The sequence below is a fragment of the Hyperoodon ampullatus genome (assembly GCF_949752795.1).
Source record: "Hyperoodon ampullatus genome assembly, chromosome: 3".
Classification (NCBI taxonomy): domain Eukaryota; kingdom Metazoa; phylum Chordata; class Mammalia; order Artiodactyla; family Ziphiidae; genus Hyperoodon; species Hyperoodon ampullatus.
The window spans coordinates 133,989,014-134,012,958 of NC_136916.1; the positions used below are offsets into that span (position 1 = coordinate 133,989,014).

The following is a 23,945-nucleotide window of genomic DNA, read 5'->3' on the forward strand; positions in this document are numbered from 1 at the left end:
AGGAGGGTCACCCAGTTCCTGACCCTCATGGAGGTCTTCTCCCCCTGACCATCCAGGACATCATCGAGGGGGGCAACCTGCGCATCCCCCTCCAGGAGCTGCACCAAATGATCCTGACTCCCATCAAAGCCTACAGCTCCCCGAGCGCCACCCCCGAGGCTCGCCGCCGGGAGTCCCAGGCCTCACACCCTCCTTCGCTGATGGGCCCGGAGAGCCAGAGCCCCGACTGCAAAGACAGCGCCGCGGCCGCGGGAGCCACAGCCACTGCCTCGGCTGGGGCCAGTGGCGGGCTCCAACCGCACCAGCTAAGCAGCTGTGATGGGGAGCTGGCTGTCACCCCCCTGCCAGAGGGGGATCTCCCTGGGCAGTTCACACGTGTCATGGGGAAAGGTAGGACCCGATTCTCCCGCCTCCCCTTTCCTCTTCTCGACACCACTGACCAGAGCTCCCATTTCCCGAGGACCTTCCCCAGGGTGCTAGGCGAACTACCAGAGTACATGTCATTAGCCCATTTTACAGATGAGGAAAGTGCGGCCCGGAGAGGTTAAGGTATTTGGATCTGAATTCCGAGCTCTCTGATCCCCAAAGGCGTCTTCCTTCCCCCTGGCTCCCTTCTCTCCCGCTTCCTCAGACCAGGGCCTGCTGGGCCCTGCTGGCGGAGCGCTCATTGGGCCTTTGGACACTCAGGCTGAAGGCAGCCTTCCCATGGGCCACAGAAGGTACCACAGCCACGCTGTGTATGTCTGTAAGGCAGCATAGAATTCCCACGTGGTCCTTTGGGTAAGAGCGCCCCTTCTGCCTGTGACTGCCCTGTGCTCGGCCCTTATGCACATATCCTTGACCCTGTCTGACACTAGAATAATTTGTGCTTGATGGGGTATTTCTCAAAAAATCTCGATTATTTTTAAAATGTAGTGAATACCAGTACTTTTCCTTTGGGAAGGGGAAACAAGTTTTTTCTCTTCCACTGTGCAATATTTCAGACCATTTAAAACTGGGTTCTAACGAAAAGGACAGCTGAATCTTACAGGTGCAGTGAGATACTCCATGTAGTACACGTCCTTAAAAAGACTGAAATCTGTAGAAATCTGGCTCAGAGGTGATGGTTTGTAGCATCCCTTGGAGCTGAAATGCCAGTAGCTTCCTGGTCAGGGTGGGTCCCGCCACCTTCTCCCTCTCCCCCACCCCCAAGTGGGCTCTTTGCTGTGTGGATTAGAGCAGATGGCCCTGTGGGTGGAGGTACAGGTGGGCGTGGTTATCTGAGAGTGTGGTACGTCACCCCCCTTCCCTGTGACAAGACCCATGTGGGCTCTGCCCTCAGGGGACTCACAGTCCTCTGACATGGTGTCTTTTTTAAATTTAACTACTTTCAAATAAATTATAAAATTAATTCATACTCTACATAAAAAATCAAAGCTAAACAAAACAGTGAAAGGTGAAAAATACGCCCACCCCCACCCCAGGCCCTGCCATCTTCATCCTCAGAGGTAACCACTCTAAAAGGTGCGGAATATTCCTTCAAAAACATTATAATCATATACAAGCACATGAGCATCCTTTTTACACACACACAGGCCTTGCTTACATGTTTCTCTGCAGCTTGTTTTTTTTACATTATATGCTTTCAGTATTTCTAGCAATACAAAAGCACCACCTCATTCTTCTTTAAAGGCTGCATACTATTCCCCTGTATGCATAAACCATAATTTAACAGGGCCACAATGGGCATTGAGATGGTTTCCATGTTTTGTTATTACCAACAATGCTATACTGAAAATCTATGTGAAATAAATTCTATAAATGGGATTCTATGACAGATTCATTATGCAGGATTAGGGAGAGAAAGGAATCCTGATGCCCGGTTTCAAGCTTCATGGTGAGGCATTTTTACTTCTCACTGACGTCTTTGTCCAACCATCTCCACCTGGCCTTCTAAACGTTCCCATCAAAATCAGAGCATCAGGACCTCTAGGATGAGAATAGAATGGGCTACACTAGCGTGGCCATGACCTGTCCAGGGGGGGTTGTATCCTCCACCTGCAGACTAGCTCTGCTCTGTCTCTACGAGAACTTCCTTGAGTGTGTAGGTGTGCATGTATAAATGTGGGTGTCGCTTTGAGAAAATCACCCTCCTGTGATTGAGTAGCAGGCTCCCTGCTCATGTGCGTGCCCACACACCTCACATCCTAAAAGATGTGCCAGCCTCACTCCTCCAAATGAGATGTGCGGCTCATTCATAAAATTATGGCTCTTGCTCTCTGATAAGGGCTGATGGTCTTTAATGCCTTTGAACTCCCTCTCAAAAGGAACCTCTTTCAAAGACAGGGCTCCAACGCTGCTGCATTCTTCCTCTCCCAGAGTGGGCAGGGTTGCAGAAGGCTTAATATAGAATGGTATGCGTGGAATTAACCAAAGGGGCTTCTGGAGGCAAGGGCTCCTGTGGTGACCAAGCCTTTGACTTCAGTGGAATGAGGAGCCTCCTGGCCTTTTTTGTGAACGTGACATAAACCCACAGTCACACATACCTCTCAAAATATTGGTCCTGAAAGGAAATCAGAGGTAGATCTCAGAGGTCAGGATGGGTGTACATTTCTCTAATTCACCTTCCCTTTTTTTTTTTTCTTAATTCCCAGTGTGCACACAGCTCTTGGTCTCCAGACCCGACGAGGAGAATATAAGTTCCTATTTACAGCTCATAGACAAGTGTCTAATCCATGAGGTGAGTAGTGACAGGTTTCACGAAATTGCTTTTTCTCATTGCTTAGAAGTGGTTCTCAGAATTTCTGTGGTGTGATCATTTGGGTCTCCAGCACCTTGTGTTTGAGTGGGGGGGGGCGGTCATTAATAATAGCTTGGCAGAACTTGGCTGTGGTGGCTTCAAACCTAAACGCAGCTTGTGTATTACTCTGGGGTCCAAAGATTCACCTGGACTGAGCTCTGACTTGGGAGCAAATGCCTGAGAGAAACATCCGGCTCCAGAAGCCTGCCCGAGGGACCAAGCCTGGGGTGGCCAACCACAGTCCTGCCACCTAGCCCCGGGGGTGTGGAAACACCTTCCCTTTGAGCTCAGGAAAATTGGAGGAGGGCGGGGAGAAAAGGAGAGCGTTCAGAAGAAATAATGTGTGTCCGTGTGTATGTTGTATGTGGTTTGGTGGTTATTCTGCTGTATTTTGACTTGTGATTCTTATAAGAATTGTTTTTATTTTTTTTAATTTTTATTGGAGTATAGTTGATTTACAATGTTGTGTTAGTTTCTGCTGTACAGCAAAGTGAATCAGCTATACATATACATATATCCACTCTGTTTTAGATTATTTTCCCATAGAGGTCATTACAGAGTATTGCGTAGAGTTCCCTGTGCTATGCAGCAGGTCCTTATTAGTCATCTATTTTATATAGAGTAGTGTGTCTATGTCAGTCCCAATTTATCCCTCCCCCCACCCCGCTTTCCCCCTTGGTAACCGTAAGTTTTGTTTTTTTTTATATCTGTGACTCTGTTTCTGTTTTATAAATAAGTTCATCTGTACAATTTTTTTTAGATTCCACATATAAGTGATAACGTACGATATTTGTCTTTCTCTCTCTGACTTACTTCACTCAGTGTGACAGTGTCTAGATAACCTCCACCCAAACTCCCACTCACCCTTTTCAATGTCCAATCCTGACACTGCTCTCATTTGGGCCAGCAAAAAAACGATAGGAAGGAGAGAAGACAAGAATAGGGGATGGATTTTAGAGCTCATTCATTCTGTAGATACTTATTAAGCACCTAGGTCCTGCCCCTGGCTAGGGAGCTTCCTGTGGGAGGGGAGTGGGTGAGACAAAAGGAAAACAGGTCACCACACATATGACAATAAGGCCACCTCCGAGGAACTGGAGCCCAGGAGGTGTGGCGGGTACCTACCCAGAGCCCAGAGACACTCCGTCCAAGCTAGACCTGAAAGGCGAGCAGAATCTTAGTGGGAAAGTCTTGGTCCGTGAGGAAGCGGAAGAGAGCAGTCAGGCAGAGGGAGCAGCGCTTGGAGGGGCGGAGGATGCTCGGAGTAGGCTTCAGCGGGGTCTGATCAGGGGAGCATTTACATTTCTGGAAAAGCAAACCGGAACCCTGCTTCCTCTTCCACACCCACGCTCAGCACTGAGCCTTGAAGGTACTGGAGGACAAGTTCCCTCCCACCTCGCCTCCAGTCTACTGAGCCCAGGAGACAAAGTAACGAGTCCTCCAGCTGCCTCCGTTGGATGGTGCAGTAGCTTCCTAATTGGTCCACGCCAGCCCCGACGCTGTGGCCTGGTGCTTCTCCCTTTCCTGCCGTCGTGCATGCCCTCCCTGGGCATCCTGGCTCTCCTTTCTGTGTCTTTCCCCTTTTCCTCCCTGGAGCTCCAAGTGACAGGTGCCAGGGTGGCCCCGTGTGGGCTCATCTCCCCTGACTGCAGTGGAGGGGGTGCGTCATTGACGGGAGTCACGGGCAGAAAGGAGCTTGTGCCCTGTCTGCTTGCCTGCATTCGTGTCAGGATGGAGGGGCCTGCTCTCTGCTTCGGGAGGGAAAATGGTGTGTGAGGCTTTTTATGATTTGAGTTTGAGTAGAGGAAACACGTTTGAATAATTTTACACAGCCTCGGGTTATTCTGTGCATGCAGAACCCACCCTCCCTGCAAGGCCCTGTCGAGGCACAGCCTCCATCTGGACTGAAGACTCACTGGGGCTCCGAGACACAGGGCTCCCTTTCACAGCCCGATCTTGCTGTTCTTTAGCCAGTGGATGGGAGGGTGTTGACTGCAGAGACACCTTCCTTCCTCCCCAGGGACAAAGGAGCCAACTCCCTAGAGGAGTAAAAGGACAGGAAAGTTCTGAGTCTTATTTCTGAGACCAGTCGCTTCGTCTCCTGGACTATAAGCCCAGGCTTCTCACCTCCTTGCCGTCTTGAGAAGGTTCTGGGAAGACGAGCTCTTGCCCCCTTTATGACCCTTGTAATCCAGCCACAAGAGCTGTAGGACACATCTTCATCCAGACAGACATATGGGTCTGGGCCTGACAGGGACAGAGAACTCAGAAGTGGCTGACCGGCTGTGTCTGGGCATTCTGGAGTGTGGAGTCTTCCTTCCCCTCCAGCCCCCGAGGAAGCTGCTGCCAGCGCAACCCAGAGCTGTCTGGCGCGGGCTGAGGTGAGGCGCTGGCATCCCAGCCGATAGCAGAGCTCCCACAACTGAGTGCTATTTGCAGGCACACACAGCTCTCAGAAATCACTCATTACCAGCCATGGTCTAGCTCCTCTCCAAGCCTCCCAGCTGCAGCTCCCAGGACTGAGAGGAACAGCCACACACTCAGCACTCCTAAGGGGCCCGTTCCCTTCTGCAGCCCCAACTATGTGAGCCTGTTGCCCCGCGGCTGAGTGGATGAGCTGACCTCTCTGAGGGGGCATAAACATTTCCATCTTCTTGGGTACTCTTTGCCACCATGGGAGATGTCACATATGAACCAGTGTCCCTGGAAGCACTTTGAATGCACATCTGTAAAGTGAGCCATATACTCCTTTGTCACTTGGAAACTCAGGTGGGCTCCAGACCAGCTCAATGTTGTAGTTTTGAGACCTCGAAGTCATTGGTTGGAGTTTAAGGCCGTGGTTAAATACCAAACCTTATGAATGTGATGGACATTCATATGCCGCCACCAAAGGGCTGGTCCATGCAACCGAAAAACCTAGTCAAGTGTCTGTGGGCAGCACACAGTGAACCATGACGAAGAGCCAGGCATGTTCTGAGTATTCTAAGTGCCCTTCGTGTGTGAATTTCATTTAATCCTTATAAGATCCCTTTGATGATGTATTATTAACCTGAGGTTTTAGAAGGAGCTGAGTCTCAGGTAGAGTAACTTGCATAAAGATGTGCAGGGGGGGCTTCCCTGGTGGCGCCGTGGTTGAGAGTCCTCCTGCCAATGCAGGGGACGCGGGTTCGTGCCCCGGTCCGGGAGGATCCCACATGGAGTGGCTGGGCCCGTGAGCCATGGCCGCTGAGCCTGCGCGTCCAGAGCCTGTGCTCCGCAATGGGAGAGGCCACAACAGTGAGAGGCCCGCGTGCCGCAAAAAAAAAAAAAAACGTGCAGGGATTCAAGCCCTGCCCATTTGCATCCAGAGGCTTCCACTGACCCACTAGGCTGGACTCTCCTCTCCTCCCCAAGTCATCTTGACCAGCGCACCTGCATCTTGTGTCCTCACTGAATAAGCTGGTCAGAAGCAGAATCTACCCATCCCTTTATTAGTCTAGCAGAAATGCTTGACTTTTGCAGTTTTTGGAGCTATTCCTATATAGCTGGACACTCACTGAGCATCACCAGCAAGTGAGAGGGACCACAGAGGAGAACCACATCCTCACCTTTTAGCCGTGAGACCCTCCACCATGCACCTTAAGGCGTGTCAGCACATTTTTCTCTAACGGGGCACTGAGTGCCTGCTGGGGAAGTCCCTCTTGATGACTGTGCTCAGTGGCGTCTGGCTAAGGTCAGCCAGGAGGAAGGGGTTGGCAAGTCGTCAGTAGCTTTTCCACAATATGACTAACGTCTTCTTGCTTTTGTTCACATAACTCTCCTGGGTTCAGGTCCTTAAAGATGAAATGTCATTGGAAGAAAATAAAGCTGTCATTTTTTTCTGTCTGTTTAAGGAATCTGTTTCCTTTATGGGAAACAGACATATAGTCTGTTACTCTAAGTATTCATTTATTTCTGCTTAAAGTATTTCATGCTTTATTGACAGAACTACTTGGGTATGGTATCTCCATCACTGTTATTGCTAATCAGTCAGATCCGGTGGATTTATGACAGTGCGTGGACCACAGTTCTAGGCACTTGACAGGGGTTTCCTATATTGCATGTGGGGTCCTCACCATCTAGAATACTACATGGCCATGGCCTATCTGCAGCAGAATTCCCAGGGCACTTGCTGCAAACACAAACCCCCTAGACTCCTCTCCATATCTATGAAATCAGGCTCTGGTGGGGAGAGGAGGTTCAGCAATCTGCATTTTAACAGTATCCTGGGGGGATCCTAATATATCATGAATTTGAGAGTCCCCGCCTTGGGGTCTCATAGCCCCTGTGAAGTCCTTCCCTGGGCTTCGCTTGAGTACATAGACTGTACACACAAAGACACATGATATAGGTGAGAGTGCATTACGTATGGAGCAGTAGTAGGTAAAGCATCCCCAAACACCAATTTTACTAGAAAAGACTTGAGAAGGCATCAGATCTACCCATTTTCCTAAACCTTAGACAAAATTTAGGTGAGGAATGGTGCACTGGGGTTGTATAGAGCATGGGGCCCTTTAACTGGAGATTTCTCAGCAGAGGCCAGACACGCCGAGAGTACATTCCCTTTTCTGAAGCCCCACAGACCACTCCAGGGTGAACACACACCGTCAAGCAGATTGATTTTTTGGAGTGGTTTAGCATTTCCATGGATTATGAAAATGCCTTTAAAAGCCCGAGTAGTCAACAATCAATTTTGCAATTCATTCTTGGTTAATAAACAGAGTCCAGAGTGGAGTCAGGGGAAAGTGGAAAGTGGGTATGGATCTGCCAGAAATGCAACCAAAAACGAGGTTGTCAAAAGCTTAATGCGGGGCTTCCCTGGTGGCGCAGTGGTTGAGAGTCCGCCTGCCGATGCAGGGGACACAGAGGCCCACGTACCACAAAAAAAAAAAAGAAAGCTTAATGCATGTACCTTACCAGGCACCTCCAATGTCAAATAACTTGAATTTTCAGTACAGGCAGTGCCCAAATAAAACTGACTGCTGTTTGGAGCAGGTTGGAAACAAGGTGAAGAAAAGGCAGCTGCAGGACTCCAATGTTTCCCCGATTAATCGCGTGTTTCTCCCTCTAATGCCAGGCTGCGTCACCCATTAAAAAATCCTGTTTGTTTTGCAGGCATTTACAGAGACACAGAAAAAACGATTGTTGTCATGGAAACAGCAGGTGCAGAAGCTCTTTCGGTCTTTCCCTCGGAAAACCCTTCTAGACATATCAGGATATCGACAGCAAAGAAAGTATGTTGGGATTTCAGTCTTTGTACTGCATGGTGGTTCCAGTACCTCACTGTCTGCTTAGGTTCCAGGGGCAGGACTACACAGGGCATCATTCCTTGTTTATCAGGGCGCCCTATGACAAGTCCAGATCGCATTCCTTAAACAGGTGGGGTTGGGAAAAAGCTGTAGAGGGAAAGAATTCCCAGAGGAAGAGCTGAATGTGATCTGTGGCAACTCAGTTTACATGGTCAAAATGACGGTATTAGTCTGGATGGGCATCGAGTGGGGAGTGGATACGATTTAATGAATGCCCACAAAACACCTGGTGGTTTATCCACAACAGGGGGCTCTGAAAGGACACAAACGGGTTGTTCTCTCCGCACCTTAAGTGGTAGTGTAATTTTTTCTCCCTTCTGGCTGCAGACAAGCTAATTATAGTTGGTGGCAGGGTGAGGAGCCCAGTGCTAGTCTATTTTGGTCTGAGCTGCAATCTAAGAGTGGAGCCGTACCATTCTTGATTTTTCATAGTACTTCAGCTTCTTGGATGCAGTTAAAAATAAGCCTCGTTGTACTTTAGAATCCATTACCTTAATCTGGTTTTAAATTGAGGAATCTAATTGCATATTAAAGGTGAATTACAGTGACAATCTGGGGGAGGAATCACGGGGAGGGGTACAGTGAAGCCTTGAACAATGACAGGGAGTTTGGGGGGGACAAGGGAATGCTGATGATGCAGATATGCTGAAAAATCAACATTCTATTTTACTTTTTTCAACATGAGCAGATTAAATACTCATTTTTTTCGCTTGCACCTAGCAAGTTCTGAATTCATTTCTCAGTGCATATGTGGAAGCTCTGTCTGTGTTAAAATGTTGGGCATTTATTTGCATAAGTGTGCCTTGAAACATCACTGTTTTATAAATTACTTCAGGGAGATAAGGCCAGTTGGAATTTGTGAAAAGTCTTCATTGAAGATTAATGTAAAAATTGAAGTGTTATCATATTCCAGCATACATAGCACAGCTATTTATTAAACAAACATTTAGCATGTACTTTGTGCCAAGTGGGTATCCAAGCACTTAAGAAGATTAATACATTTAATCCTTGCAACAGCCATATGAGGTAGAGGTGCTATTATCAACCCCAATTTACAGAAGAGTTGGGAGGCAGTGGCATCCGGGATTTGTACCAGGCAGGCCAGCGTCAGCTCCAGAGTCAGTGCTCTTAACCACTGCGGTTGCCGGGCAGCTCTCCTGGTCCCCGGATGATGTGCAGAAAAGACAGTCAGACAAAACAATACTCTATTGCCAGCTCCTTGGCCCCAAGCCTCCCTGGAGGGTTGGGCTGGACCACCCGTGCACCCTGAGGATTCCTGGGGGCCCAGATGAAAGGCGAGCCCTGCTCCTTAGCCTTCTTCCCTGGGGCTGCCCCCTTCCCAGGCTCTCCCTCTTCTCGTAAGGTCAGCAAAACCCCCAAGAAAGAGGAGGAAGATCCGGACCCCTCTTGCAACACCAGGCGCTTGGGAGACAAGTTCCAAGAGGAGGAAGGAATTCAGAAGTTGAAGATGAAAACAGAGCTTTCAAGCTCTTTGCTCTTCCCCCCCACAAAGTGCCATCCGCTGCTTCTGTCTGCCCTGCTCTGTCCTTGGTCCACATCACTGTTCCCCTTAACCTTGACTCCTCTACAGTGTTATTAACTGATGCTTGAATTGGGCTAACCCAAGGTTTGCCAGGTTGGTCCTCCTTTTATTGATTAGATCAGAATGAATTCAGTCATCAATTATGGATGTTCAACTGGAAGTTGCTGAAGCTCCAGAAAATAACTCATTCTCATAAATATTACCTCTGGGACCTTTTTATGCTACTAATTTGCTTTGAAGACCTGTTTTTCCCATAATACAAAAGTAACTGCAGCCCAGGCCCTCCTTGAATTACCACAAATCCCAAATTAATTGGTTCTTATTAATGTTATTTTATCAGTCTTTTCATGCATTTCAAGGAAATGAACTCAGTTGGTTAGATTCAGGAAAGCACAGAAAGACACAGATGGGCAGAGCTAGAGAATGAGAAACGAAAACTCACGTTTGTCACTTTGTTCTCTCCCTAGAAAGAATGATTATTTCATTAAGCCTCGTGATCTTAAGTGACTTAAGCTTTCACTCTAGTTACCAGCAGTGGCAACCCTCAATAAGCCTGACTTTGTAATAACCAAGTTTAGGACACCATGATGAGATCCACCATCATTCGACGGCCTAACCAAATTCTCCCCTCCATCCGGCCTATCCCCAAAATGTTCTGGGCTCTACCAGCTCTGTGAATGCTAACTTTAGGAGTCCACGTTTCTCCCGTGACTAAATGTCCCATTACAGAATCCTCTGCCTACATTATATTGCTTAAGAATATAGTCTTGCCTGCCTGGAAGCACAAATCATTTTAGCATCACTCGCTGACTGCTCTGTTTTGCATATGAAATAACTTTTAAAAAATCCAACCAAAAAGGAAGATGAGCAAAAAAGCTGTCTGCACTAAATAAGGAAAAATCTTCGGAGAATACTAAATCATCATACCAGGTGGCCAAAATTCTGACTCCAAAAACCAAAGGACTAGTTTTCATAGTTTAAAAAACAAACCCCCCCCAAAAAAAACAGCCCCCTGATCCTTGTGTCCACCTGTCACATGTTGTCCATACTCCAGAGGGGTCTATTCCATCCCTTGAGATTACTTCGACTCCTCTGGGCCCGAATTTCTTCTTTCAAACCAAACATTTTAAACCTTAGTAAAAGAAGGAAGAAAGGGGGAGAATGGGGGAAAGAATGAGATAAACCAAGAGCCCTAGAATCCGTGAGTGTCCTTCTCACCACGTGTACATGAGCCTCTGACTGGAATCGGGAACCATTCTTTTGGGTCACAAAAGCCTAGAAGTGGAAAAACATAGCCCAGAAATCAGTTGCCACCAGCTCACCGTGGCATTCTCTTCCCTGCTCCCCACCCCACCCCCAGGAAATTTAGGAATTTGAAGGAAGAGACACTTTCTGAGATCAACTGTGCTGATGACTTAGATGCTCCACCCCACCACACACACATGCGCGCACACACACAAACACCCCTTTCTCCCTCAGGAAATAACTGTTTTGCAGCACCTCCCCTCCCCATCATCTGGTTAAACTACGTCAGCCCTGTCTCCTGGAGTCTCCACACAGGCTTGGTACAAACCTCCCCTGTGTGGCTGGGAAAGCAAGTCTATTCCATCTTGTGGCCATCGGAGGTAAAGCATTTTGACTGAAACATCGGTGAATGACTAAAGCTGACTCTTCTTGGAAAGAATGTGCTGGTTCCTGAAACCCTGCTGGCTGCTGTGCACCCTCCCAGAACTTGAGGCCTGCTGGAGAGGACGAGTTCTTCAGCACTGAGCTCACCAGACCAGTGGGAGCACGGTGTCTGAGCACGATGCCACGGGTCCGCGGCCGCCTCCCTGTGTGGACCCAGGCGAAGCCTGTGACCTCCGGGTCTTTCTGTGGGGAGGGCCTGAGGAGTGGGGAACAGTCGGTGTCCTAGGTCCAGAGTGATTGCAAACATCATCATCTTCCTTCTCATATCCCTCCTCTTCACCTGGAGTCAGAGCCCTAGACATGGGGTCAGCTCTCCCATTTGGAGAGGTGATTATAATGCCAGAGACTCACTCATTCGTTCACTCCACCTGCATTTACTGCCAGGAGCTGATCCAGGCAGGAGGGACCTGCAGGATTGATAAGGACAGACACCATCCTTTTTCTCATGGAGCTTACGGCGTAGTGGGGCTCAGAGGCCACTCCTTCCAAGTCTGCTGGACAGACAGACATCAGAACCAGACTGTGGTCTGAAGGAAGGGGCACAGATCCTGGCTCTGCCGCTTTCTTACTGTGTGGCCTCTTGACGGGAACGTGAGTACTCAGGGCCCGTGACACGGTGGAAGAAGGCTGTAGAGCACACGGGTTAACCTTCTGGGCTCGTATTCCTGCACTGCCCCCCAATGGCTGTGTGACCTTTGAGAAATGATTAAGCTCTCTGTTTTACTTCTCCAGCTGTAAATGGAGATAGAGTGCCTACTTCATAGGATTGTCGTGAGGATTGAAGAATCAACATCAAAGTCCCAGGGCGGTGCACGTGATGTTAGCTCTCAGATGTTAGCTGTCATTTAGTCATAGAATCCTGACCCCTGTAGACCTCATAATGGTCAACATGTGAGCAGACCCCAAGGAGGCATCCTGCTGGCAGCCCGGGGGTTGGGAAGGGCTGAGGGAGACTGATGGCCCCTGTTCTTTCCTCTTGGCTCTCACAGCCGCGGCTTCGGGCAGTCCAACTCCCTCCCGACGACTGGCTCTGTGGGCGGCGGCATGGGCAGACGGAACCCACGCCAGTACCAGATCCCCTCCCGGAACGTCCCTTCCGCCCGCCTTGGCCTCCTGGGCACCAGCGGATTCGTCAGCTCCACCCAGCGCAACACCGCAGCCAACCCCACCATCATGAAACAAGGAAGACAGGTCTGCTCGGCCCCGGGGAGGAGGGTGGGCAGGCCCAGCTCAGGGCCTGAGGCTCCAGACGTCCCCCCAGGCAACCCCAAGGCGAGAGGAGAGGCCCAGGGAGGCTAGACTGAGGACAGTTGTCCCTGTGGCTCAGAGGTCGTTTGCACTGTTTCTCGGGAAGACAAAGCGAGGCCACAGCAGCAACTGGGTTCGTGGGGATTTATTTAGGCTGCCCCACGACCGCCTTAACCTTGTGGGCCCTGCACACGGAGGGCCTTTAGGAAGAAATGCAAGACCTGTTTTTTCTTTGCCTTGATCCTTGACCTGCCCCAGCAGATCCCACTGCCTTCCAAATTTGGCTTCCAGAGCATCTAAGGGCTTTCTTAGCCTTTTTATCTGAGGCAAATAGCTCCTTTGTCATGGTCCCAGCTGTGGTGGAGAACCCACAGGAAGGAGCCTGAGAAAGGCTGTCAGAGGGAGAATTGAAACATTCTCAGGCGGTCAAGACCAGGCTGCCCAGAGATTCTCGCCGTGGGATTTAGAGCCACAACCCCTGTGCCCTGGGTCCTCGTCCCAGTACTCCCGCCCTCCCACCCAGCGCCTCCCACCTATGTAGCACCTGCTTTGTGGGGACTCTGCAGGTCGGGGCTGGGGTTAGAGGGACACCAAGTGAGTCTGAGGTTCTGGGTTGTCACGAGAAACTAAGGGATGAGAGCTTGATTTAAAAAACAGGAAACAGTTCCTGGCAAGACAGGCAGGATTCACTCCCCCCAGGGAAGCAGCACAGGGTAGGAAAAAGCCCCACTCTCTGACCATTGTGGGAAGCCCCCAGATGGGTCCAAGAGGAAATCACTGCTAGGACACCCGCGTAATAATAAACACACAAGCTGAGTTGTGCCAGCTCTTTGCCAGCTGAGAGGTTCTTTTTTCTCCTCCTTGCTTTGTAGTAAATTGTAAGAATCTCACAGAGAAAATCAAATGAGAGCCCTGAAATAGTTTGTGCTCTTCGTCGCAGACATTTATAGAACTCCCCCCATTTCCTAGAAAAGTGATAGGAAAAGCAAAGGCAACAGAAGGGATAAAAAGAGTTTTGGAGCTAGCAAGGGAGGTTGGTGTCCAGATTAAGCTGAGGCTTAGAGAGGAGGCTGGGGCTGAGGACGTTTCGCCGGGGGGAAGGGGGGGATTGAACGGAATCGAAAGCCCCTCTCTCTAAGTAAGCAGATGGATTGCGCTGGCCTATAAGCCCTTTCCCAGAAGTTAGCAGAGTCCTCCCAGGGTACTTGCCTCCTGGATTCTGGCTGGGGGGCCCCCCCAGGTGTCCAGACTAACGGGTTCTGCTTTCGTGTTTCTCCCTAGAACCTCTGGTTCGCCAACCCCGGGGGCAGCAACAGCATGCCAAGCCGCACCCACAGCTCAGTCCAAAGGACCCGCTCGCTGCCTGTGCACACTTCGCCACAGAATATGCTGATGTTCCAGCAGCCAGGTAGGACCCGGCCCTCCATCCCTCGCTCTCCTCTCGGGGAGGCCAGGTCGCCAAAACAGATGCCCCAGTGAACCCAGGCAGAAAGTGCTTAGCCTCAACTGTCACCATGCATTCTTTTGAGCTTATAGAAGCCTTTCCTTTTTTAAACGGTGCCTTGCCAGCGTGAATAGCGGCTGGTTGGCTGGGAGCCAGCACACGGAGCTCGAGTTGGTTGCGATCTGTTGGGGGTGTTTTTGATCCTAGTTACATTTCTAGATTGATGCACCCAGACATATTACTGGGGAGTTTTCAGGGGGGAGTTGGGAGGCGTTTCATGTGTAGTGTGTGTGTCGCTGGTATATACGTGGGAGAATGTGTAGATAGTGAGACAGGGAAAGAAAACTTGACAGTGCTGATGCTGAGAGACCTCCCCCTGGTTTGGGAGTTCCTTGCACACGTGACCGCTGATCCAGCCATCTTCCCTTTACTTGGTTAAAGAGCAGCTTGGTGCACCTCGTGTCAATTTCACCTTTGACCACGCCTCCTCAAACAGAGTAGCCAGAATTACATACAGCCAACAGATGCCTGCACGTTTTTCTGTGCAGACGGTGACCTCTTAGACTCCATGAGTAATGCAAAGCCCCACAAGCAATTACTACATGGATTGCACCTAGAGGAAGGTCCTCACCCTGGGTAGACGTGCTCTGTACCATGTCTTATAGGAGTTTGAGGGGAAATGTCACTGTGGCCCGGGTGGGCAAGGAAGCTTCTTAGAGCCATAGGTGAGCTTCAGGGAGCAGAGGGTGAAGGGATGGAAAGAGGAGGGTGGAGTTGCAAGCAGAAGGAGCTAAGAGAGCAAGACTGCAAGGGTATCAAGTCCCACAGCGAGTCCCACGGCGGCTCGGCAGAGGGGTCAGGCTGAAGTAGCGGCGAGTAGACGGAGGGAGCTGGAAAGACTGCAGCCAAAGGTGGGACCCTGAATCCAAGGCCGAGGAGCTCAGACTCCAGCTGCTCTCAGTGGGGAATCGATAAAAGATTTTGAGCAGGGGGCGTCAGACAGGGCTAAACATGGAGGAGTGAAGGCAAGGCAGGCTGGAGGAGGAGAGGCCACCGAGGAGAAGGGCGGGGGCTGATTGCAGGGAGCCACCAGGGCATAAGGTATGTCAGGAAAGGACGGGACGTCCACATAGTCCAGAGGCTGGTTTAAAGTTGCTTCTTGACGGGCTTCCCTGGTGGTGCAGTTGTTGAGAGTCCGCCTGCCGATGCAGGGGACGCGGGTTCGTGCCCCGGTCCGGGAAGATCCCACATACCGTGGAGCGGCTGGGCCTGTGAGCCATGGCCGCTGAGCCTGCGCGTCCGGAGCCTGTGCTCCACAACGGGAGAGGCCACGGCAGTGAGAGGCCCGCGTACCGCAAAAAAAAAAAATAATAAGTTGCTTCTTGACTTCTAGGACTCTATACCTATTTGTTCATTTTTGTTTTAAAGCGCCTTTTCTTCATTTTGATACTTGCTATTTTTCTTCCCAGGAAGAAATACTTGATAAAATTTGGGGGTTGTGAAGGCCTTCTCCCTGGGTCATTTAGTCCCAGCCTCTGTTTTCATGTAGAATTATGTATAATCCATTCTCAGTAAAAAGAGAATCTGGACAAGATTTGAAGACATCCTGGGCACGAGACCTTTCACCTTAAATGAATAGTTCACCCTGACCTCAGCCCCAGGACTGCAGCCCAGCCACCGGGCAACCTCACGGGAGCCCTCGCGTAGCCGACCACTCTCTTCCAATCCTCACATACTTGTAGACTTCTCCATTCTTTCCTACCTCTTTTTTCCTCCCTGCAGCTCTCTTCCAAGTCCTCAGTCATCCCCTTTGTCCCCCATCTCAATTGGGCAGACCAGGCCCACCAGGAAGAGCTGGGCCATCCCTGGGAGAAGAACCATTTGGTCTGTTGATATGAATCCCCCATCTGCACTATGTTTCCCCTCTGCTGTTATACAGCAGTGCTGAACAGTGGCTTATGCTCAGGTCAGCTATGGCCCTAAGATTGTTTCCACCCTCTTCCCATGAAGCCTCTTGTTCCCATAGTTAAAGAATCAAATAATACCAAACAGCTTGTAAGAGAAAATGACTCCCCCTGCCCTCCCCTCCCAGCCCATAGTCCCATCTCCAGAAGCAGCACTTCCAACTCTTTTCAGTTTTCCTGGTAGTTATCTGCAAGTCTCTCAATAATATTCTTCACATACTGGACTTAGAACTCTAGAACCCTTGGGTTATTGTTGTTGTTTTAATTAACCTCTCACCCGAGCATGACAAACCCACTTCCAGCAAGGCCCTGATGAGGCACGGCATTTCTAGTAACCACGGCACGGAGACAGGACTGCTCCATATTTCCTGATTGCAAATACCCTGGTTAGGGCTCAGCAGAAGCCACTCCTAAGTCCTGCCCAGCACCCTTGGCCCATGTGGCGTGGCTATTCCTGAGACATGGCCATGAAGGACAAGGCAGGGCACAGCTGTGACCCAGGATCCCTGGCTAAAGGGAAAGCAGGCTGCAGAAAGTACCCCCCATGGGCGCAGAAAGTTCCTCCTCAGGCTTTGCATCTAGGGCCTGAGGGCCAGGGGCTGGGACTAGACCATAAGCATCACATCAGGTAGGCAGAAATCAGGAAGGCAGAAAGTGGCTTTCATCTTTACACAAGCAATAGTAATTGTGAACACAAAGTGGAATAGAGATGTGCGACCAACCCAAAATTAAATACTCAGAAAACTGTGCTACATTCCAACATAGTGGTTTCCTCCTGGCCATTAGATGTCTTTAAAGCACCCATTTTGACTCATCTGAGCAAATCTTGAAGACTACAATACTAAGGAAGTTTGGGTTCTATAAACTTAAAATAATCCCATCAAGATGATGGAATGTCTCCAAAGAATAAAGAAAAGCCTGGGGGCTAGAACCAGCCTCCAAGTTGTATATCAATTCATCAGTCACCTTGCTTGAATTTGCGAGACACTTCTTTCTTTCCTGGACCTACAGAATCCATGGGCCCCTTGGAGGCCAGGGCAGGAGGGGTGGTTCTTCACTTCATTCTCATGTGGACAGATTTGAGATGTTTCCCAGGACAAGCCAGGAGAGCCATCGGTGATTGTTGCCTCTTGCTGGCCTGTGGGATGAGTAAGAAACACGAAGCTGGTCCTCCCAGAGAGAGGAGGACAGGGTCTGATACCATCACCGGGGGGTGACGAGCTCAAAATCAGGGTGGCACCTGGTGAGAGGGATCATATTCCTCCGAGAGGTAGGGTGTTTTCCCAACTGGAAAATTAGTTTGGAAACTGCTCGCAGAATGACACCTTATCTTGGAAGCAGACCCTGCTGCCCCGGGCTCCGCCACCCGTGGGATCAGAGAGGATCTCAGAGCAGCCCTGGTGTGACACTAGGAGGCCACGGAGGCTCCCCGCCACCTAGAGGGCCTGACGGGAAAGGGCAGAGGGGACCAGCAGCTGACTTCAAAGGAAAAGCATGGAGAAAGGTAGACGGGGCAGCCTCACAGGGGACCCCGTCCTTCCCTTGCACAAAACCATGTGCAAACTACCTTTGGTGCTGGACCACCCAGATGTGAGATGGGTAAGGCAGTGCCTTACCTGGCAGCAGTTCATGATGTGACACATCTGTTCTGCATCGCAAACCTCCCCTATGCAGCGGCTCATGACTGGAATCCTTCCATCATTAGAACACCTGGGAGCGTAGGGCACAAAGCGGTTATCATTCCCTTCTCCTTAGTGTGAGTGAGTTTCAGACTCCTTCCAGAGAACTGCCTTTAGGAAGAGAGGGGAGAGGGGGAGTGCCGTCAGTGCACTGGCTCTACTGGGGGGGTGCAAGGGGCTGCCCCGCCCCGCAGAAGCAGAGGCCAGAACAGGGACCCACTTAGAGTACCTGATCAACATTTGCTCCCTCCTTCTAGTAATCCAAGGCAAACAGCCCTGCTCAGGACGGACAGAGAATGGGCCAGGGAGGTTGGCAAATGAATCAGTTCTATCACAGCCAAGAGCCCAGCTGGGTCTGTGCCCCACTGCTTCTGAGAGCCAAATTCAGAGAGACCGACTTGGGGCAAGATGGTACAATAGTGTCGTGTACCATAGTCTCCTCATCATTTTTTTTTTTTGCGGTACGCGGGCCTCTCACTGTTGCGGCCTCTCCCGTTGTGGAGCAGAGGCTCCGGACGCGCAGGCTCAGCGGCCATGGCCCACGGCATGTGGGATCTTCTCGGCCCGGGGCACAAACCCGTGTCCCCTGCATCGGCAGACGGACTCTCAGCCACTGCGCCACCAGGGAAGCCCTCCTCATCATTTTTTGTGAAAATGTGGGTCCCATAGGATTTCCATAGCACTTAGTTCTGCAGGTCTAGTTGTGAGGTCCCCAGAGAAGAGCTCCATTCCCCACAGCAGATTCAGGGAGCAACTGCGTACCTGTGTTCCCTGCCGCCTGCCCACCACTACCAGCTCTGCACGGCCGCATCGGCCCATTTCCCTGCCCGCACTGATCCCTTTTCTTTTTGACACCATTTTCCCCCTTTCCTCTTGGTTCCCACCTTCCCTTTATCTTCCTTCCTCCCCTCATCACAGTTGTGTAGCTCCCACTCCTGCATTCCCTGCCCCTTCCTCAAGAGCCTGACTTTCCTCATTTCTCGCCTTCCAGCCACCCACTTCTCACTCAACCAGACTCAAAGCCCTCCTGGTTTACTCAGCAGAGTGGCCTCAGCTGTCGTTGGCAAAGTGGGATTCCCAAAGTTTTTCCTAGAATGCCCCAACTTGTTTCTTATTCTAAAGTCCTAAAAACATTGGCCTCTCTACCTCAGCCTCAGGGACTTGGAGAGAGCGGCAGGACACTTCAGGTGCCACAGCCGTGAGACTCAGCTGCAATGGCTGCTTCGGCCAAGGAAAAGCCACGTGGGGGTCCCCCAGATGGACCCTGCAGCAACACCTCATTAGGGATGGGCGCTGCTTCCTTCCAGAATCCTCTTGACCCTGGGCCTGAATGGCGGTCCTTGTTCTTGTGGGACTTCTGAAAAGGCACGATTTGAAAGTCCCACGTCAGCCTAGACTTTGGGCATCCTAGAACTGGGGATCCTCAAATACATCCTAAATACTGGAAGGGTCTGATGGGGAGGGGAAGAATCCCTCGTACTCAGAGATGCCATCCGAGCTAAGGCAACAGGCCTGCTCAGGCCACAGGACAGAAGGCTCAGAGTCTATCCTTTTTGCCCTCCCGAAGACTCGAAGCTACACCTGCCTGGTCCATTACAGCTGGGGGCCCAGGATAAACGCGATGAGCCCCCAGGCTGAGCAGGAGCAAGGACAAGAGTAGGCCTGTGGTCCAAGTGGACCTGTGGGCAGGAGCTGCCCACACGCTCAGTCGGGGCATGGAGAGCTCTGCCCACCAAGCCACCCGTGGCTGAGGGCTTCCAGCCGAGATGGAAAGCTGCTCTTCACCCGTCTGGTCTCCCTCTGTCTCATGTGTGCAGGGAGATGCCACGGATCTGTTTTTATCAAATACACAATTAAAAAGTCACACTATTAGGAAACTCTGGAGTGTGAACATACGGGCTTCTCCCAAGACTTAGAATTTTTCAAAGCTGCTCTGAGAGTGGCTGGGAGTCACGACTCTCCCGTGCAACAGAGGGAAGAGCTGGAGGATAAAAAGCAAGCATGCCGACTTTCAACCTAAAAGAGCAGCCACTAGGGTTTGGAGATTCTGGAGCAGAGAGCCCCACATTTCTCAGCCCCCCTTTTTTTGGAACACGCAATCCCAGGCTTGGAAAATGCCATTTTGCTGCGTGTTGGCAAGAAATCCTGCAGCTGAAACACTTCTCTCCAAATGTCGAGCATCTTTATTTATCCAAATCTCTCCACAGTGTTTGTTTAAAGGGGAGTGCTAGAGAGTAAACTAAATTTTACAATGAGCATATGGATGGCTGTAACTGCTGGGTTTTTTTTTTTTTTATTTGCTAACTGGCTATATATAAAATTGTGTTTCTATTTTATAGATTTCACACCCTGAAGGCTGCTAATTTTTGCATGCATATGATTTTCACATGAATGGATGAAAATACTAAAATACTCTTCCCTCTGGGTTGTCTAATTGCCCGACCCTACTCAGAGCAGTGGTGGATAGGGGTGTGGGGAAACCAGCTTCCCTAGAAGCCCAGTCGTCCTCTGTCTGCTCATGAACTGGCACAGTTGTCTTTCAGACCCATCGATGCTGGAACCGGTGTCAGAAAGAACCTTATCTTCTCCCCAGTGTTCATATCGATCCATTTTGCCAACCTTCTCTTTGAGAATTTTAAATAACGGAAACGACATCTGCCTCTGAATTAGCTGGTAATGGGGAACACAGATTGCAGGGAAGGCTGAAATGTATAGCTCCTCGAGGAAAACAAATACTTTGGTTTAGCCATTGGTTTCAACTTCCTCTCCCACCAAACCATCAACCTCATTTTTCATTCCCTCCCCGCTCTGGCCCCAAGCGCCCCCTAGTGGAGATGTGAGGGAGCCAGGAAATGGCCTGCAGTTTGGGCCGCAGGATCCTTTCCCTACTTTACAGAGAGAAGAGCTAAGGCCCAACGAAGGGAACAGCTTCCCAGGGTCACACAGGAAGGCAGTGGCAACGCTGAGACTCCCCAGGCACTCAGAACATATCCCACTGCTGATTTTTTTCTGCCTTCCCCCATAGGATTTCACAGTTCTGTCCGAGTTTCACAATAGCTGTCAGTTTCCTTCTAGTTCCATCTTTTTCATCACTCCATAGACAGGTATGAGGGGTGCAGAAGGCCATGGCTGGGTATCATGGGAGGGTCAGAGATATCTGAGAGCATCGTCGCTGTCTGCAAGGCACTTCCAAACTAGTTAAGGATGTGCAAGAGTTCCACAGGATGGGGAGGATGGGGGAGGTGCTGATGGTGAGCCCTAGCACGACAGAGGAGGCTCAGGGGTGCCTCCCCCTTGGAGGAGGAGGACTCAGAGCCTGGAGAGATAGGGAGGGTCCACATGGTAGAGGGGGCTTTGTGGTTAGAATGCACAGTATTGTCCTGGGTAGCGGGAACCCGCAGAGCAGACGTCTCAGCCCTTGCTTCTCAGTGCTTGGAGTTTAAGAGTGTTGACAGGCATGGCAGGCATGCAGTGTGCAGTGGAGCACCAGCTCTGGGGTGAGACCCATGTGGGTTCCTGTCCCAGCTCCGTGTCAGCTGGCTAGCCTTGACAAGTCACTTAGCCTCTGGGAGCCCCACTTGAGAACTGGACACCCAGCAGGGTCTTGGACTCAGAAGAGGCTCTTGACAGGCTGTGGTTTCCCTTTCCTGCTCCTTGCAATGAAGCAGAAATGCACCAGGCCCCAGTTCTAGGCACAGGGAGCAAAGCCAAGTCCTGCTCCAATGAAGCAAACGTTCAACTGGGAGGAGGTGACAAATACACACATGTCAGATGTTGGTGATGGCTATGAAGAAAAATAAAGCAGAGAAAAGGGATGGGGTGGAAAAATTCTGTTCACATACAATGAACAGAAAGTCCTTTCCAAGGAGACAGTAGAGCCAGAGACGTGACAGCAGGCAGAGAGTGAGCCATGGAAATGTCCAGGGACCAGCATTCTGGGCAGAGGGAACAGCAGTGCAAAGGCCCTGGGGTAGAAAAGGGCCTGGTAGGGAGTGAAGGAAGGGGTTGCTGTATGAGGGCAGAGAGGTAACAAGAGGCCAGGTCTTCGGGGCCTTGCAGGCCATGGCAAGGGGTTGGCTTTTACTCTGATGGGAAGCTGCTGGAGGGGTCTGAGCAGAGGCCTGGCAGACTGTGACCATGACAGCTATTTTTAGTCACCAGTTTTTTTCCAGCTACAATGGACTCAGTGTGTCTAACAGACTCAGAGGTTGGTTGAACCTGAGTCCAGCTCACCCTCCACGCCGGCCCTGTTGGTCTCTCCCGCCCCCCGAGTCCTCCCAGGGAGGCACTCCAAACCCTCACCCTGGCAGGTGGAGCCAGCGACACCATGCCTACTTCCTCCTTGCTCTCAGAGTCCCTGTCACCAACGGAACCCTTTGTCCCTTGCAGAATTCCAGCTTCCCGTGACTGAACCTGACATCAACAACAGGCTGGAGTCCTTGTGCCTCAGTATGACCGAGCACGCCCTGGGAGGTGAGTGCACCCTCCCTGCATGGCATTGCACACCTGCGAGAACCCCCAGCCACGTGCCATCCTCCACAGCTCGGGAGAGAGGGAAGGGCACAGGCCGAGGAGGCAGGGGACAGCGAGGGAGAGGGAGAGCGGCTGCAGGGTGCTGTCGGACCCTCGTCAAGCCTCGCCATACACAGTGGCCGCCAGCGCCCTGCTGCTCCTCCTCCGGGAGGTGTCTCGGGGCCCCGGAGACCAAGGCTGCCCTCTTTCCCCAGGGGCTCCACCTCCCAGGGCACACTGGAGTCCCAGCCCCGCAGCTGTCCTAGCCCAATGCGGGCACTGGAGGAGCCAGGAACACAAGACGTGGCTTTTAGTGGAAACATTCCCCCACAGCACTGGATTCCTTCCTTCTCGGCACTAGATCCCCCAGTCCGGTCCAAGCGTATCCCAACTTGCTCTAAAAATAGAATTTCTGAAACCAAAATCCCTCCTTGTTTTTATATCTCGCTGTTCCAATGGCTTCCACGACGCCCAGAGCCCCAAGCAGTCCGAGGCATCCTTCGCAGTGTGACAGGGACGGTCTAGTTGGATGCGCCAGTGGTGTGCAGGGCTGCAGCCCCTGGAGGAGCTCCCAGAAGCAGCTGGGTCATCCCACTGTGTGTTTGGTCTGCAGCCCTGCATTGTCACAACAGCCCTGGGAGGCCTTCAGTGCCCTCCTGGTACTAAACGGGTGCCTTCCTCTGGCCTGGACTCACTGCCAGCCCTGGGGATGTTTGGCAGACTAGAGAAGAGACATCCGCCCCTTCCTGCCAACCTCCAGGGAGGCTGTGAGTCATGGAGATTGAGACAGGCCTCCTGTGACCCTTCCCGACAGCCCTGTCCGGTCTGGACGTGCTCACCCACCGCAGAGCCAGAGACGGGTACATGGAGAGGCACAATTTGTGCTAGCCCAGCAGCAGCAAAAAGAAAGGCTGTCATAAGCCACTGCTCCAGAGAGCTTTGTCCTCCTGACCAGGGGTGTTTAGATTTTCAGTCTCTACAAACACAGTCTTATCCTGAAACCAAATAGGACAAAGGTAAACGCTCTGTGTGAAGCAGACTACAGGCCGGGACTGCACCCACCTGACCTCACCCATGCAAGGTTCTCCATAGCCTGGAGAAAGCCTCCACTCAATACCAGAAGGGAGCTAGCTGAAGGCCTCCCAGGGCTTCTGAGCAGACAGACGGTGGGGTGCACAGCTCCCTCCGTGACCCCCCGCTGGGGTTCCGGGGAACCCCGTTTGCAAGCACCACTCTCTCTCCCTTGGCCATTCAGTTCAGATCTTAGAAGCTTTGCAGCACCACTGGTTCACTCCTGGGACCTCTGCGTGTGGTGCCACCAGCCCCTCTTCTCCAGGTAACCGAGGAGATTGGGTCAGCACCCTGACGGCCCCTGAGGAGTAATGGGAAACAACCCAAAGGTCCATCAGCAGATGAATGTGGATGGACGAGATGCACTATAGCCACACAGTGGAATGTCATTCAGCCTTGGAAAGGAATGAAGTACTGTTACTTGGCTGATCTGTGAAAGCATTACGCTAATGGGTGAAAAAGCCAGACACAAAACGCCACACCGTGTATGATTCCCTTAATGTGACATGTCCAGAATAGGCAAACCTACAGAGACAGAAGGCAGATGAGTGGCTGCCAGGGTTTGGAGGGAGGTGGGAATGGAGAGTGGCTGCTAATGGGCACCAGATTTCTTTTGGGGGTGACAGAATATTCTGGAATTAGATGGTGGTGATGGCTGCGCAGCTCTTGTGAATATGCTCAAAACCACC

At 51.1% G+C, this 23,945-nt stretch overlaps 1 protein-coding gene across 3 annotated transcripts in view; it reads left to right on the plus strand.

The window, feature by feature from the left end:
* Nucleotides 1-23,945, plus strand: part of SAMD4A (sterile alpha motif domain containing 4A) — a gene marked incomplete at its 5' end in the record, with an annotated part of 229,801 nt that overhangs the window by 201,655 nt on the left and 4,201 nt on the right. For all 3 annotated transcript variants that reach the window (XM_079701092.1, XM_079701094.1, XM_079701093.1), the window contains 6 exons: nucleotides 57-390; nucleotides 2,634-2,719; nucleotides 7,913-8,031; nucleotides 12,328-12,529; nucleotides 13,868-13,994; nucleotides 22,063-22,146. In XM_079701092.1, coding sequence (XP_079557218.1) covers nucleotides 57-390; nucleotides 2,634-2,719; nucleotides 7,913-8,031; nucleotides 12,328-12,529; nucleotides 13,868-13,994; nucleotides 22,063-22,146 — 952 coding nt within the window. The remainder of the gene's footprint in view (nucleotides 1-56; nucleotides 391-2,633; nucleotides 2,720-7,912; nucleotides 8,032-12,327; nucleotides 12,530-13,867; nucleotides 13,995-22,062; nucleotides 22,147-23,945) is intronic.